Below are 14,649 nucleotides of genomic sequence, written 5' to 3' on the forward strand. Positions count from 1 at the left end.
AATTGAAGCCCACCTCATCCTCTTGGCTGATCTAGCAGGCAGGGGTGCTTTTCTGACCGAGGCTCGGAGCTCCGTGCCTCAGGACTAGGGTTTGCACACCCTTTTGCCTGCCAGGCCACAGAGGCCTTTGTTGCTGTGCTCCCGGCCGGGGTAGCCCCCTGTCTCCCAGCCAGCCACGTGGGTGTGTCCACCTTGCTCATCCCCTCCCCAGGCCCTGGAGGGTCAGCAGACTCAGTGGGTCTGGGCCCCTCTGAGGCTCCATGTCTATACGTGCTGTCATCTCCACCCTTGAGGGGTCCAGGCTGCTAACTGGGGGTGCAGAGCTCTGCTTGCTCACCTGCTTCTCTCCCTCATCCCCAGAAGGCACCATCTGTGCCTTTTAAGTCACTGGTCAGGAACGCCTGGACCAGAACATTGACCTCCATCCTCGGAAGCTGGATGTGGTGGGCCCTGACTATGTCGACCCCTCGCCTTGGCCTCCAATGAGCTCTTGACAGTTCTAATACTGCCAGCCCCAGGTTGTCCACTTGTGAGCCTTCGTGCTTGTCTCAAGGAGGCGCACATGGGCAAACAGTGACACAGGCATCACTGTACAGAGAGAGAGGTTTTCGTGAGAAGCAGACGATGGGCAGCAGGCTGTTCCTGGGACTGCTGGCTCCTGGCGCTGAACGGAGCCAGGTAATGAGGCCACCAGCCTCGAGACCATGCACAGCCTCTGGCCTTACTGTGTGTGGGGACGTAGACATGATCCAGCTGAAGAAGGTCCCTCCAGCTGTGGGGCACAGGCTTGGAGGCTAGCAGAGGTGGCCCTCCTCACCTGCGTTGGGTGTGGTGACCTTTTCTCTAAACAGCTAGAGGATATTTTAGCCTTTCAGGTCATGATTCTATCAGCTCTGCCACTGTAGCTCAGAACAGCCAGAGAAAACAATGAAACCAATGTGCATGATTATATTCCAATAAAATGTCCTGTGGACACTAAATTTTAATTTCACATCATAAAATTTGTTTCAACCATTTAAAACCCATTCTTAGGACTTCCCTGGTTGTCCAGTGTCTAAGACTCTACACTCCCAATGCAGGGGCCCCAGGTTTAATCCCAGGTCGGGGATCAAATCCTGCATGCCATAACTAAAAGATCCTGTGTGCCACCACTGTGACCCAGCACAGCCAAAACCAGAAAAACCATTCTCACTTCTAGGGCCTTGCAAAACCAGGTGGGGTGAGGGTGGCTTTAAATGCTGCACCTCCCTGCACGCCTGTAGGGCTCCCTCAGACTGCAGAGCTAGCCCTGCCCCCATGTCCCCAGACAAGAATAAGACCTTGCAGAGAGCAGATGTTTGACCTTATGTAGACCTCTGTGGAAACTCTTGGCACTGGAGCATTTTCTCTTATCTGTGGGCCTCTAAAGCTTCACCTCAAAGCCTGATGTACCTCAAACACAGCATTCATTCAACAAACTTCTCCTGGGCTCTGAGTGCAAGCCACATCCACAAAGGGACACACGAATGTGAAAATCCACTGGGCTCTGCACAGACACCCCATTTTATTAGTGAAGCTTCCAGAATGCTCAAAGTATCATAAAGCTTATCTGATAATGAAGACAAATTTCAGGTCAAAATTATGAGTTTAATTTGTCTCCAAAAGAGAAAGAAATCCAAAGTATTTTAAATCTATTCTATGAGCATTCTAGAAATTCTCTTTGGCCATGCTGGGCATCTTGTGGGATCTAGGGGAAAGCTGAGTCCTGACCACTGGAGTGCCAAGAAATTCCCAGAAATTCTTAAAATGAGTTTACTGTTCCTGAAACCCCAACTGGGAAATACAGCTTGGAAGTAGGATAGAATAGTCCAGAACTCCCACACCTGGCAGGCAGCCCTCTCCTCTCCTCCCAGCGCACACAGAGAAGAAAGAAGACACTTCTCCGTGCTCTGGGATCTGAAAGCCAGGCAGCAGCAGTTTGAATGCAACGTCGTCAGGTGACACACAAATACCACAAACCTTTTTCATGTGGATGCAGCCAAGGAGACTCCTCACCCAATGCTTCTGCAGCCAGTATTCTAGGCTGGAATGTAGGGCTTGAGATTTATTTCTATTGAATTTTTGGTTATCCTGGGACATTTAAGTGAACAAAACATAAGAACAGAGGAAAAATAATACCTCAAAGGCTGGAGGCAGGACTGCCACGCGGTCAGAGGCACCCTGCAAGCAAAGGGCCAGCTGTGTTCCAAGAACCTTTATTTGGCCACACTGAAATCTGATTTCAATATAATTCTCAAATGTCACAAAATAGTCTTTCCCCACCCGCCTCCAACCATTTAAAAATGTAAAAACCATTCTTAGTTCTTAGGCGTGTTACAAGGTAAACGGGGACATGAAGATTCTGAAGGTGATTCAAGCACACATGGATTGTGAGCAGCACCAAGCCCACGTGGTCAGGAGCCCTGCCGACCGGCCAGGAAGCAAAACCAGGAGGCTGTCAGATCAGAAGCAGCTGCTGCATTGGCGAAGCCTCCTTGGCTGTCTGTGATTACATTTCTCAGACCTGCATGCATTTACAGACTGACTCCAGCTCAGGTTTTGTGGAGGTCCCAGGCCAGCGTCCTCAGGCTGATCACCAGGCTTCACAGACGTGGGCACAGGCCTGCATTTGGCCCACGGGGCACACAGTGGGCCAGCCCCAACAGGACCATGTTGATTCCGAGTCCAGGTGCTAGAGTGTGTTTAAGGCTGGGTCCTCGGGCCCTTTTTGGCTGGCCTGCAAGTGCTGTCAGGAAAGACAAGCATCCTGTGGTGCAGACCCTGGAGTCCAGAGGCCCTGCACCCCTTTGCACGTCATTACCAGGAAGTGGCCAGGAGGACTCCCTTGTGGGGAGGGCCCATCCGATGACAAACCACTTTCTTAGAACCAGCAGAGGGTGGGGGTGTGGCATGTCCACCCAGGACCTTGATCTTGTCCCACTATTAGGTGGCTCAAAAGGCCTAAGATATGGCCCACTTAGAGGTGCCCACCTTGCCAGGCTCTGAAGGCAGTGACCACCTGGTTCAGCACAGCAGCTGAGGTGGGGACGTAACCTCTGGTGTCTGTAGAGGTCCCTGCCGTCTTGCACTGACTTTCAGACACAAGTTGTGGGTGAAGCGGGGGGTTACAGCTGCTGCAGATGCACACTGTCTGCATGGTGCCCCACCCAGGGCAGGAGCACAACGAAGTTGCAGGTGGGGCAATCCTGTCCCAAGACAGCGCTGCGACCTACACACCTTGTGCCAGGGAAGCAGCCAATCAGGCTGAGCTGCTGGGGGGTTGAGTCCCGTCTACTTGCTGAGAACATCCTGGACTTTGCTGTCCCAACCTCTCCAGGCACCTGGAACGGCTGGCACTTGTTCTCGGAGAGAAAACCACAGGCTGCTTCTGGGCTACATCACACAAGGTGAACCTGGCTTAACACAACCCGTGTGATGTGACCCACCAAGTCCTGTTGCAATAAACCCTCAAGTGACCTCAGGGTCACCTGTCGGACACCAGAGACATGGCCCCTCCATGGAAGACAGCCCTTTGCCCTGTGATTATCGTCAGTGGTGCCAAAGATCGCCAGGTCTCGGGGTGGTCCTGGGTAGCAGCTGGTGACACTCCTCATCCTAAGTCCCCCTGCACAGCCCAGGGCCCTGGGCCATGCGGGAACTACCGCTGCATGTCAGCCTCATCCTGCAGCTCGCAGGCCTTGAGCTGCTCCAGGAGCCGCTCTGCAGCCCAGCCTGTCAGTCAACCAGAGCAGCGATGTTCCCTGCACGTTCCTTCCGCTGGTGACAAGATGGCCACATACTCTGACCACTTGACCCAAGCCGGGCTGTGCTGGCAGAGAAAACCTGAGCAGGAGGTGATGCCAGCAGAGTGGGCTTGCTCACTGGCACCCATGGGCCCTCTGCCCTGGGACCTGTGGGGCCCGTTGAGGCCACACCCCCATGCTGATCCTGGTGAGCAGGCGTCTCCAGCACCCATCGGCCTATGCAAAGGCACCAGCTCACGCGTCTGCCTGCAGACCTTCCAGTTCTGGTGGTCCGTGTGGCTGGTGTTTTGAGGGTACGCAGAGGCGTACCACCAGAGGGTGGCGTCCTCGGGGCTGCTCTTTCATTCTTGTAACCACTATAAGACAACGCTCGGGGAGGCCACTGGGTTCTGGACTTACGGCAGGCCAGGGACACTGTCCCCAGGCCTGGGTGCTGCTCCTGGCGTGCCTGCATGGACCCAGCACCTCCCCAAAGAGAAGGGCTGCTCTGCGAGGCATATCCGCTGAGGAGAGCAGAAGGGGAGCCCAGGCACCCCCCCAGCAGCCCTGCACAAACACATCCTTGCTGCAGAAGCCAGTCTGGTACCTGGGGCCTAAGGAAGGCGTCCTGGGTGACTTCTTCCACCCCCTCAGCCGGTGGGGCTGCCGGGGCTCATCTCACGCCTCGTCCGCAAGGTCCAGGGTCATCCCTCTGAGAGCTCAAATGCTACACGTGTCACCCTGATGGAGACACGAGCTTTATTGGAGGGGATAAGGTCAAACGTGCCAGCAGAAACATACACCACGTAGGAATCTCAACACTCCCTAAGACAGCAATTCTGAATCTTCCCCAGTTTTCTAGATCTTCAGTGTAAAAGATCCCATGTCAAATAAATTAAGGCTGTAGGTTTATTCACATTTATACACATTTGTAAAGGTAAGTGGTCTAGCCCATGTGAATTTTCTGATGCTGAGTAAGCCTTGAGCTCCTATTAAAAGCTTTGTCACATTCATTACATTTGTAAGGTTTCTCTCCAGTGTGAATTCTCTGGTGGATAATGAGATGCGACCGCCACCTGAATATTTTCTCACATTCATTACATTTGTGAAGTTTCTTTACAGTATTAACTCTCCTACGACTCGTGTGGGTGGAAGCCTCCAGGGTGCTCCCGTACTCACGGTACCACTGGGCACGAGTGTGGATCCTCTGGTGCTCGATCAGGTATGAGCTCCGGCTGAAGGCCTTCCCGCACTCGCTGCATCCATAGGGCTTCACCCCGGCATGGATAATCTGGTGCTGGAAAAGGGTGGAATTCTGGCTGAAGGCCTTCCCACACTCACTGCACTTATATGGCCTCTCGCCCGTGTGCACCCTCTGGTGTATTGTGAGCTGTGTGCTCATGCTGAAGGCTTTTCCACATTCGAGGCACTCGTAGGGCTTCTCCCCCTTATGAATCCTCTGATGGTAAATGAGGCTCGAGCTCTGGCTAAAGGCCTTCCCGCAGTCACTGCACTCGTACGGCTTCTCCCCGGTATGAATTCTCTGATGCTGAATGAGGTGTGAGCCCTGGACAAAGCCCTTCCCACACTCATCGCACTTAAATGGTTTTTCTCCAGTGTGAGTTCTCTGGTGGCGAATAAGTCGTGAGCTGCAACCAAAGGCTTTTGAACACTTGTTGCATTTATAAGGTTTCTCTCCAGTGTGTGTCAGTTGATGCTGACTCAGGCGGGAGACCCACCGGAAAGCCTTCCCACACTCGTCACACTTAAATGGCTTCTCAGGAACATGCATCCTCTGACGTGCACCCAGGCTGGGACTCTCCGGGGTTCTCGGGAGCTCAAGCTTCTCCGCAGCGTGCATCCGCTGGTGCTGAGCTAGGGTTGAGCTCTGGCTGAAGGCCTTGCCGCACTCCCGACACGGGTAGGGCCGCTCTCCCGTGTGGGTCCTCTGGTGCCTGGCCAGCTGAGACTGCTGGCTGAAGGCCTTCCCGCACTCCCGGCAGCCATAGGGCCTCTCTCCCGTGTGGACCCTCTGATGATGGATGAGGCTGGAGCTCTGCCCAAAGGCTTTTCCACATTCTTCACACCTGTAGGGCTTCTCCCCAGTGTGAATCCTTTGATGCTGAATAAGTTTTGAGCTCAGGCGAAAGGCCTTCCCACAGTCGGTGCACTTAAACGGCTTCTCTCCAGTGTGGATCCTCTGATGCTGAGTAAGCTGTGAGCACAACCTGAAGACCTTCCCACACTCCCTACACTCATATGGTTTCTCTCCAGGAAAGGTACTCAGAGGTCTCCCCTGGAAGCAATCGGATAACTGTTTTTGGCACTCTTGGCATCTGTTGGGTTTCTGCTGGGTATTCACTTCCTGGTGTAGAGCAGCATCTGAAGGAGATCGCAGACTCCTGCCACATACATCGCACCTTCCGAAGGACCACTGACTTTGATCAGGCTGACAACCCAGGCGGCCACTGCTTCCCCACTCACCATGACCCTGGAACTCGTCCTCGGTGAAGGCCTTCCTGGGACCCGTGGTCCCCATGTTCAGGAAGTTTTTATGGAAGAGGGAGGTTGGCTGTCTCTGTGAACAGACTTCAGGATCTGAGGTGTTTCCAAAGCCAGGACTCTGGGGAAAGTTCTGGGGCAAGGTTTTGACCATGACCCCCCCGGATTCTGATTTAAAACTGTCCATGTCCTGCTCACCATCGGTCCCAACTGTAGAATCTGAAATGAACAGGAAGCAAATTGCTGCTAATCCCCTGTGCTCAGAGAAAGGAGACTGGGGGTTGGGGGTGCATACCACCCCTGGGACTGAGCCCCCTCCCAGGACAGGCTGTACTGAGCATTTGGAAAGATGCAATGAGAAGTCAATGCCTTTTGACAGTGGTCAAAATCTGGTTCTGTTCATGCTTAATGCATTCATTCAGTTACTATATACCTGGAAGACTCCAAAGAGCCACTCTCCTACATGGAGAAAAGGTCATCTCACAGGGAATGAGTACGAGGAAAAACCCACAAAGAGGCAAAGTTAGCCCAAAAGGGTGGAGGATAAGAGGCAGGGTTAGGGTGCCTGTGAGAGGAAGTAGAGTAAGGAGGAAAGAGGGGCTGAAAACTGAACAGAGGGGTGTTATGTACTGAGAAAAATGAGGCACAAGAGCTGCCAAGGGGCGCACGGGTGAGTCCAAGAGAGATGGGCCTCAGCTGTCCACCGGGCAGGGTTCTCTCCAGCCGCTGCCAGTCCTGCCCTCTGACTCACACTGCTGCGTCCATCCCTTGCTGCCCTGCCCCTCAGCTTCCAGGTGGCCACAGTGACTACACTGGGCTACGCTGACGCCTCCTTCCTGGGGGTTTCCAGAGGGCCCACCTCCCTGCTTGCCCTCCACATGGAGGGATGGAGGGATGTGGCCACCAGCCAAGGAATACCTGGGGCCACCAGAAACTGGAATAGGCAGGGAGGATCCTCCCCTACAGGTTTCAGAGGGACACAACACTGCTTGTGACTTGATCCTGGACATGTGGTCCCCACAACTAAGGAACAGTACATCTCGGCTGTGGTAAGCCTCCAGTCTATGTGCTTTGTTACAGCAGTTTCAGGACACCAACACAGCCCTGGAACTTCATCTGAGAGGCTGGGTCACCCAGACCCCATGAAACTCTGGAGGGAGCATGGCAGTGGCAGGTGAACAGCTGCTCAGAGTCACACGTGTGCCTTTGCTTAATATGATTAGTAAAATTCAAACTAACAAAATGTGGTTCAAAAACAAACTGTCTTGCTATAATGCACAGGAGTTCTATGCCCTTGCTTTTCTGTAGTTTAGTCTCTCCTGAGGCTGCCCCATGACTGGCCTACGCCTCTAGGCCCACCCCACAGCATACCCAGCCAGCTCAGCAAAGCTGCATGGACAGCCTCTGGGGTCCCCCTCCAGCTTCCCACCTGAGCCCTTGCCGGGCATGGGGACCCTGAATCCCTCCTGTGCCCAGAAGCCTCACCTGTCCGGGTGGTCCTGGCTTCCTCTCTCCCCTCTGCTCCTTGCAGGTCAAGGACCCATGGATCCTGCCCCTGTTCTAGCCGGGAGATCAGCTCAGGCTTGAAGACCAGGAATCCTGCTGTGGGGGCAGCAGAGGAGGAGACGGTATCATTGTGGCTGGGAGTGCAGCTCGGGGCTCAGTTCTCCCTGGTCCCCAGGAGTGAAGGGTTGGGGGCTACTGGAGCACAGGGGCCTCCTGTCCAGACCTGCTGCCTCCTGAGGCTGGACAGAGAGGAGCGTGTGGACTCCCGGTCTGGCCCTGCTGCAGATGGAGACAGGGCCAGGATCGCCAGGGAGTCCTGTCACCCAAGGCTGCAGAACACAGGCCAGCTATCCCCCACGGGGAGAGAAGCAGGCACAGCCAGCACTTCCCTCAGTCCCTTCAGGGATGCTCCAAGAGGTACGGTTGCTTAAGAAACAATACAACAACAAATCAACCAACAAAATGGATTTTAAATCAGAAGGTGTGAAGCCCAATCATCAGCCAGCAGCCCCAGTCTCAAGTCCTCACACAGAGCCCAGGGCCTCAGCAGAGGGCTGGAGACCGGCAGGCACCCCCTGGCACCTGCCTTCTGGGGCCAGTAGCCCCCATGCTGTGGGGCAGCCATGTGAAGTGCTCCCAGCCCACCCAAGGGCCAGTCAAGCCCTCTGGCTAGAGCACTCCTCAGGTGTTCAGCCATGGGGTGGAGAAGGCAGCAGGCAGAGAAGGTCAAAGGCTCAGGTGACAGCAGGACCCCACACTTGACAGGAAATAGGTTCCCGCCAAGCACACGTGTGCGGCTCACAGAGAAACGTCCCTGGGCAGCCAGAAAGGGGGTCAGGCAAAGGCATGAAACACCACCACAGCCTGCACCTGACCCAAGTGCAGCTGGACACAACAGCAACCACAATGGGTGGCTCAAAACTATGACTATCCAGAAACTATGTGATGAGTGAGTAAGTGGCAACTGTATTTACTGTGAGTTACAATTCGTAGGATGCAGCTGAAATGATATTTATGCATAAAATTTCATGTTTTTAAATACACCAACTAGAAACAAGAATGGTAAACACAGAACAGGTAAATACTAAGCTCAAGAAACAGTAAGAAATCTGATTGAGTAGCTGTTCAAGCTATTTCAAGTTTGGATTCTATTTCTATTCACTCAGGCAGAAAGTCCACCTACACTGTGAGCACAGCCAAAAGGTATGAAGGAAAGAAAAGAAACAACACAGCAGACCCAATAAATTAAAAGGGAAGAAGGAAGAAAGGCGGAAAGACTCAGTGACGGAGCGCCCTGCCCCTCCTGCCCCCCAAAACCCACAAGCTGGGTCTCTGAAAGATGAAACAACAGTCTCATAGCAGTCAGTATCAATCACGGTCAACACAGTGAAAAAATGCTGCAAAAATAAATAAGGGAAACAAATACAAACATAACAGACATTAAAAATGAAGAGTGTTCTGAATAAGTACACACTAGAAAAATTGAAAATCTGAGTAGCTGTTTAAGCCATTTCAAGTTTGGATTGTATTTCTACCCACTCAGGCAGAAAGTCCACCTACCCTGTGAGCACTGAATCACATGACGTATGCAAACCTGGGAGCCTGCTTGGCTCACCAAGACTCCTCCTGGGGTCAGCTTCTGACCCACAAGGACTCACAGTCCCAAGCCCCTGCCTAGCTCATGAGGGCTCGAACACATGGCCTCCAGATCTGCAGCCTCTAGCAGAGGCCAAAATAGGTGGGTGCTGACCGATGATGGAAGGGCTAGGGGTGTCCAAATAAAGCCTCACCTAGTCCAGCCACACTGCTGTGGTTCTCAAGCATCACCTCCTTGTAGAGAGCCCTCTGGCCAGGGTCCAGACACTGCCATTCCTCCCGCGAGAAGTGCACGGCCACATCACCAAATGTCACAGCCTCCTGAAAGGACACACACCAGTCTCCTGGCTGTCTCAAGCACACAGACCACAAGGTTGAGTGAGACAGTCGCCAGGCCCCTTTGGTTTTAAAATCGAGGGGAGGAAGGAATTCCCTGGCTGTCTTGTGGTCAGGACTCTGCTCCCACTGTAGGGGGCACAGGCTCAATCCCTGGTCAGGGAAGTAAGATCCTGCAAGCTGTGCAGTGTAGCCAAAAAATAAAATCAAATCAAGGGGAGGGACAGTATGGAGGAGAGGGAGAGACCCAGGTCATGGGGATCTACAACCCTCCCCCAAGAGCCTCAGGCAGGCCCAATCTGAGCAGGGTTTGCTCACTACCTTGGACACACCCGAGACTGGCAAGGGGTCAGCAAGAGGCCGAGGGTCTAGGTCCAGGCCCATTGGGCACGGTGGGTGCCCAGAGGAGCAGGTAGGGGCCTCACAAGACGAGGGAGGGAACAGGGGAAGTCAGACTCCTACCATGAGGCTCGGTGGGTGGGAATCCACGTGTCCTGGCTGAGAGACCTGTTGGCGGTTACCAAAGAGTCAGAGGTCACGATCCTGGAGGCCCCAACCTCTCACTTCCAGACTAATCGAGGGGGCACCACGTCCTCCAATCTTTTACTTCCAACTCCAAGTGTTCTCTGGCAGGGACTTGTGGTGGGGCCAAAATGGCTGTAGCACTACAGTATCTGCCCTCCGAAGCTTCATTCGTCTTTCAGAGAGTGTGACATGGAAGAATTACTCCACAAACATGTAATGGGTAGTTGCCATGTGTACCAGGTGCTCGGCTAGGCAATAGGGATGTGGCAGTGAATAGCGCACAAGGACTCTACCTCCTTGGAGCAGCCTAGTGGGGTAAAGAGTTAACTGACCATGCAAACAAACCAAAACTACAACTGTGATGACAGCACAAGTACAAGGGACTCAGAAAGCATTTAAACTAGGAAACTCTGACTTAGTCTGATGGGTCACTTCCCCTAGGTGCTAACTCGGTGCTAATCGGGGTGGGGAGGGAACTCGTAGGCAGCAGGAACAGAGTGTGCAAGGGCCAGAGGCAAGAAGGACCCTCCGAGGCAGGAAGGACTAGGGCTGAATGAGCCAGTGGGGCAAGATCTCAGGCAGCAAGATGAGTCATGGTGTGACGGGCGGCTGGAGTAGACAGGAACCAGAAGGATGGACTGCAGGGAAAAGAGGAGGGGACACCTGACTACACCCCAACCCTTGTACAAAAACCTGACCCCTCTCCGGGCATCCCCCTGGGAGGTCAAATAGAGAAGTAGACTTCCTAGGGGAGAGTCTGACTCCAAAAGCGGCTTGAGGGAAGAAGCTTTAGGCCATGAGCTGATTCAGACTGCAGTGACCACTGTCAAGCGGTTCCCCACCTGGGCCTGGCCAGCAGCAGGCATGTGCCTCCCGGTGCTGGATCCTGGGTCCCTGTAGAGAAGTACAGGCTCTAAGTAGCAGCCAGAATTAAGAGAAAATACACAGCCTACGATCGCAAGACATAGCCCTTTTGGCCACCTTCATGAAGTCTAGGTCTTGAAGGAGCAGTGAGAAAGGGTAAAAGAGTGCCCCCGAGGGAGATGATGGGTATGCAGGCTGGAGCATGCCTAGACTCGAAGGGGAGGCTACGAGGCTGCCGCGAGGCCGGATCTGTGGGATGACCCCTCCCGCTTCTTCCCGGCCAAGACGGACAAGGCTCGACCACCGCCCTACCCGGCGCCAACGGGCTCTCAGAGCCGCCCGCTCCACCAGCGCTTCCCAGCGGAGAGGCCGGGGGAGCGCGGAGCCCGCCTCATTGGAGGCGGGAGGACGAGGGGGCCGGTAGGAGACCTCTTAGACCAAGGGGGGGAGGAGAACTTGGGCCGCCCCGACGCTAATCTACGCCCTCAGCACCGACTCACCCTCCTGGGGCCAGCCGGAGACTCTAGCAGCGCGACGACGCCGGAAACGGGCCTCGGTCGCTCGCGACCGCTCGCCCCGCAGACTTCCGGTTGCTCTGGGCGGTTCGGAGGCTCAGCCGACTCGGTGGTTCCCAGCCAGTCCCCAACCTAGGAAGCCGGAGACGGGGCGGGGCCAGGTAGCTTGGGAACCGACAGAGCCCGGAGCGGGCGGGGCGGAATCCGGTAAAGGGCGGGGTCACAGTTCAAGGAGGGCGGGGCTGGGGCCGGGGGAAAGCGAGGGCTCGGGCTCGCTGCTGTGTGGCTTGGAGGCGGGGAGTAGACCCGGACGAAACCGGAGGATAGCGACCTGAGGGTCGCCCGGGCCGGCCCCGCGCACCTCTGGTCACAGTCTGGGCCGCTGGTCCCCGCATTGGGTTCTGTGTGCGGGCTGCTGCCGGGCAGAACGCGCCTGCTGGGCCTGTTCCAGGCTCCAGGACTACAGAGACGCCGCTGCCCCAGCTGTGCCCAGTGGAGTACGGGGGCGAGCGGCCAGATGGGGTGCAAAGGAGCCCTGTGGAGAGAGTAGGTTTTCCTGTCCTTGGTGTGGAGATGTCTCGGGCCACGGGCACCGCAGAGTGTGGAGGGGCACCGACAGCCCAGAGATGAGGCTGTGAGGGCTGCAGAAAGGGTGAGGACCACCAGGAGGAGAGGCCCAGGGCAGACGTCAACCGGGACGTCTGGCTGGCGTCCCTGGCTGCGTCGCGGGGCTCGAGGCAGCGGGACAACCTAGGACCCACCGAGAGACTTGAGGTGGTGGGCCCTCAGGCGAAGGGCGGCGCGCCCGGGTGTCAGGTCAAGGCTGCTCCTCGCCGTGCCCTCTCCCAACCCAGCTTTGTCTGGCTCCTGGGGCAGCTTGTTCTGGGTGTTCTCCCATACCCACGCCGTCCTGTGTGTAGGGGGAGGGCACTCCAACTTCTTTGGGATTCAGCAGGAGCCTCCCCTTCGGCAGCCCAGCTCCCTCAGCTTTGGGGAGGATGCTGCGCGTGTATTCCGAGGCCACAGCTTCCCGTGTGGTCCGGGCCCTTGGAACTTCTCACGCTGGACAGCCCTGGAGCGGCAAGGTTGAGGGGAGGGCCCTGACACCAGCCTCGTTGATGATCCAAACCCTGGGGTCCCTGGCAAAGCCCTGGTGAATGGGCGCAAGCCCGAGGAAGGAGGTGGACAGAGTCAGTTCCTGGACAGACACCTAGGGGAGGTGGAAGGGAAAACATAGAATGCTCAGAGGAACCAGCTCTTTTCCCTGGGTGCCTGCGGGGTGTAATCTGGGTCTCCCACCCCACGCCTCCAGATGTTGAACAATTTTCAGCTCTCCCATTGCCACATCCTCCCTCATAACTCTGAAAGCATCTGTGCAAAAGATGAATAGATGAAGAAATGGGGAATGGGAAAGGACTGGGTGCACACCTGCTTCTTAACCCTAACCCCTAGCCAAGTACTCAGGCACCCTGAGCTCACTGGTGTCCTGACCTACTGGGTCCCCCTTCTGCAGGAGTGTCATCACACTGCACCATCTTGAGCCAGGAGGTCCTGGCAAACCTGGGCCCCAGCCTAGCCCCTCAAGGAGGGGAGTACTCCTACTCAAGATCAGGGGAGCACTTCTACTCAACGTGAGGCTGACCCAGGGAGCAAGAAGGGGAGCAAGGGCTGACACTGGGATCTTCAGACTGATGACAGAACCACCTCAGCTGCCACAAGAGTCTGGCCCAGAGTGTCCACCCGGCAGACACCTGGGCAGTGTGGAAGGTGTGGGGACCAGGGTTCTGAGGGTGCTACCTGGATGCGGGGTGAAGGAGACTGTGTCTGTCCACTGCAGGCCATTCCAGGGCCTCCACACCTGCATTCCATAATCCTCACTGAGCCTTAGACCCACTGAGCAAACAGACTGTTAACAGCCAGGGGCCTGCATGGTCCCCAAATGGTCACAGTGCCTCTTCTCTGGGCAAACCCAAATCACTTTCCGGCTATTTCCAGCCTGGGATTAGGATTCTGAGCTGTAAGTGTTCCCAGGGGAAAAGCCATGCTTGAAAGTTATTTTCGAGGACTTCCCTGTTGGTGCAGTGGATGGGAGGGGACACAGGTTTGATCCCTGGTCTGGGAGGATTCCACATGCCTCAGAACAACTAAGCCTGTGTGCCACAGTCACTGAACCTGGGGTACAAGAACTGTTGAAGCCCACATGCCTAGAGAGTGTGCTCTGCAACAAGAGAAGCCACCAGAATGAGAAGCCCACACATGGCAATGAAGAGTAGACCCGCTTGCTGCAACTAAAGAAAGCCCACGCAAAAGCAACGAAGACCCAGCACAGCCAAAAATCAATCGACAAATAATTAAATTATCTTTGAGAATTCCCTGGCAATCCTGTCATTAGTTCTCCACATTGTCACTGCTGAGCACACAGATTCACTTCCTGATTGGGGAATTAAGATGCCACAAAATGTGTGGACAGATATGTATATATATTTTTAAAGAGATGTGTTTCCAAGGCCACTTTCTGTAGTCTAGTAGATGGCACAGGGAAATAACACTTTCAGTGAAGTGGGACAGAGCTGCTGAAGGCTGTCACTATCCCCGAACACTCAGGAATCTCCTGGAGAGTTAAAATGTATGTGGATTCTGTTTTAATCAGGGATGGTAAGATGTCAGAAAAAGCAAAAGTGTTCCAGAAAAACATCTATTTCTGCTTTATTGACTATGTGGATCACAATAAACTGTGGAAAATTCTGAAAGAGATGGGAATACCAGACCACCCGACCTGCCTCTTGAGAAACCTATGCAGGTCAGGAGGCAACAGTTAGAACTGGACATGGAACAACAGACTGGTTCCAAATAGGAAAAGGAGTATGTCAAGGCTGTATATTGTCACCCTGCTTATTTAACTTATATGCAGAGGACATCATGAGAAACGCTGGGCTGGATGAAGCACAAGCTGGAATCAAGATTGCTGGGAGAAATATCAATAACCTCAGATATGCAGATGACACCACCCTTATGGCAGAAAGTTAAGAAGAACTAAAGAGCCT

General features: G+C 54.6%; 1 protein-coding gene across 18 annotated transcripts; it reads right to left on the reverse strand.

Annotated features, from left to right (window-relative positions):
• Positions 1 to 2,218: 2,218 nt before the first annotated feature.
• On the reverse strand, positions 2,219 to 11,629 carry LOC147359881 (zinc finger protein 7-like). Of its 18 annotated transcripts, none has more exons than XR_015141330.1 (9): positions 11,591 to 11,629; positions 11,069 to 11,120; positions 10,164 to 10,208; positions 9,560 to 9,686; positions 7,749 to 7,862; positions 6,246 to 6,482; positions 4,941 to 5,058; positions 4,369 to 4,502; positions 2,219 to 2,764 (listed from the first exon to the last, which is right to left on the reverse strand). XR_015141330.1 is itself a non-coding variant. In XM_086338088.1 (8 exons), exons 2-8 carry the CDS (start codon positions 11,090 to 11,092, stop codon positions 4,466 to 4,468), a joined length of 702 nt encoding a protein of 233 aa, XP_086194214.1. In that variant the 5' UTR covers positions 11,093 to 11,120; positions 11,591 to 11,629; the 3' UTR covers positions 2,219 to 4,465. The 18 variants fall into 18 exon arrangements, 11 of the variants coding, with proteins under 11 accessions (XP_086194214.1, XP_086194212.1, XP_086194208.1 ...); XR_015141329.1 differs by having other exon boundaries at positions 7,749 to 7,865; XR_015141328.1 differs by having other exon boundaries at positions 3,256 to 4,502; positions 7,749 to 7,865.
• Positions 11,630 to 14,649: the final 3,020 nt, after the last annotated feature.

This window comes from Bos grunniens, chromosome 14 (assembly GCF_055505025.1).
Source record: "Bos grunniens cultivar Pamir isolate PY7600 chromosome 14, Bosgru_T2T1.0, whole genome shotgun sequence".
NCBI lineage: Eukaryota > Metazoa > Chordata > Mammalia > Artiodactyla > Bovidae > Bos > Bos grunniens.

Bases quoted from the DNA above. Each gene is read 5' to 3' on its own strand.
- LOC147359881 (XM_086338076.1), bottom strand. From the start codon at position 11,092: ATGCCTGCTGCTGGCCAGGCCCAG. The intron at 10,209-11,068 runs GTGGGGAACCGC...AACCGCCAACAG, and splicing joins CTGCTGCTGGCCAGGCCCAG to GTCTCTCAGCCAGGACACGT. The intron at 6,483-7,748 runs GTGAGGCTTCTG...TGTTCATTTCAG, and splicing joins AGCCAGGACCACCCGGACAG to ATTCTACAGTTGGGACCGAT.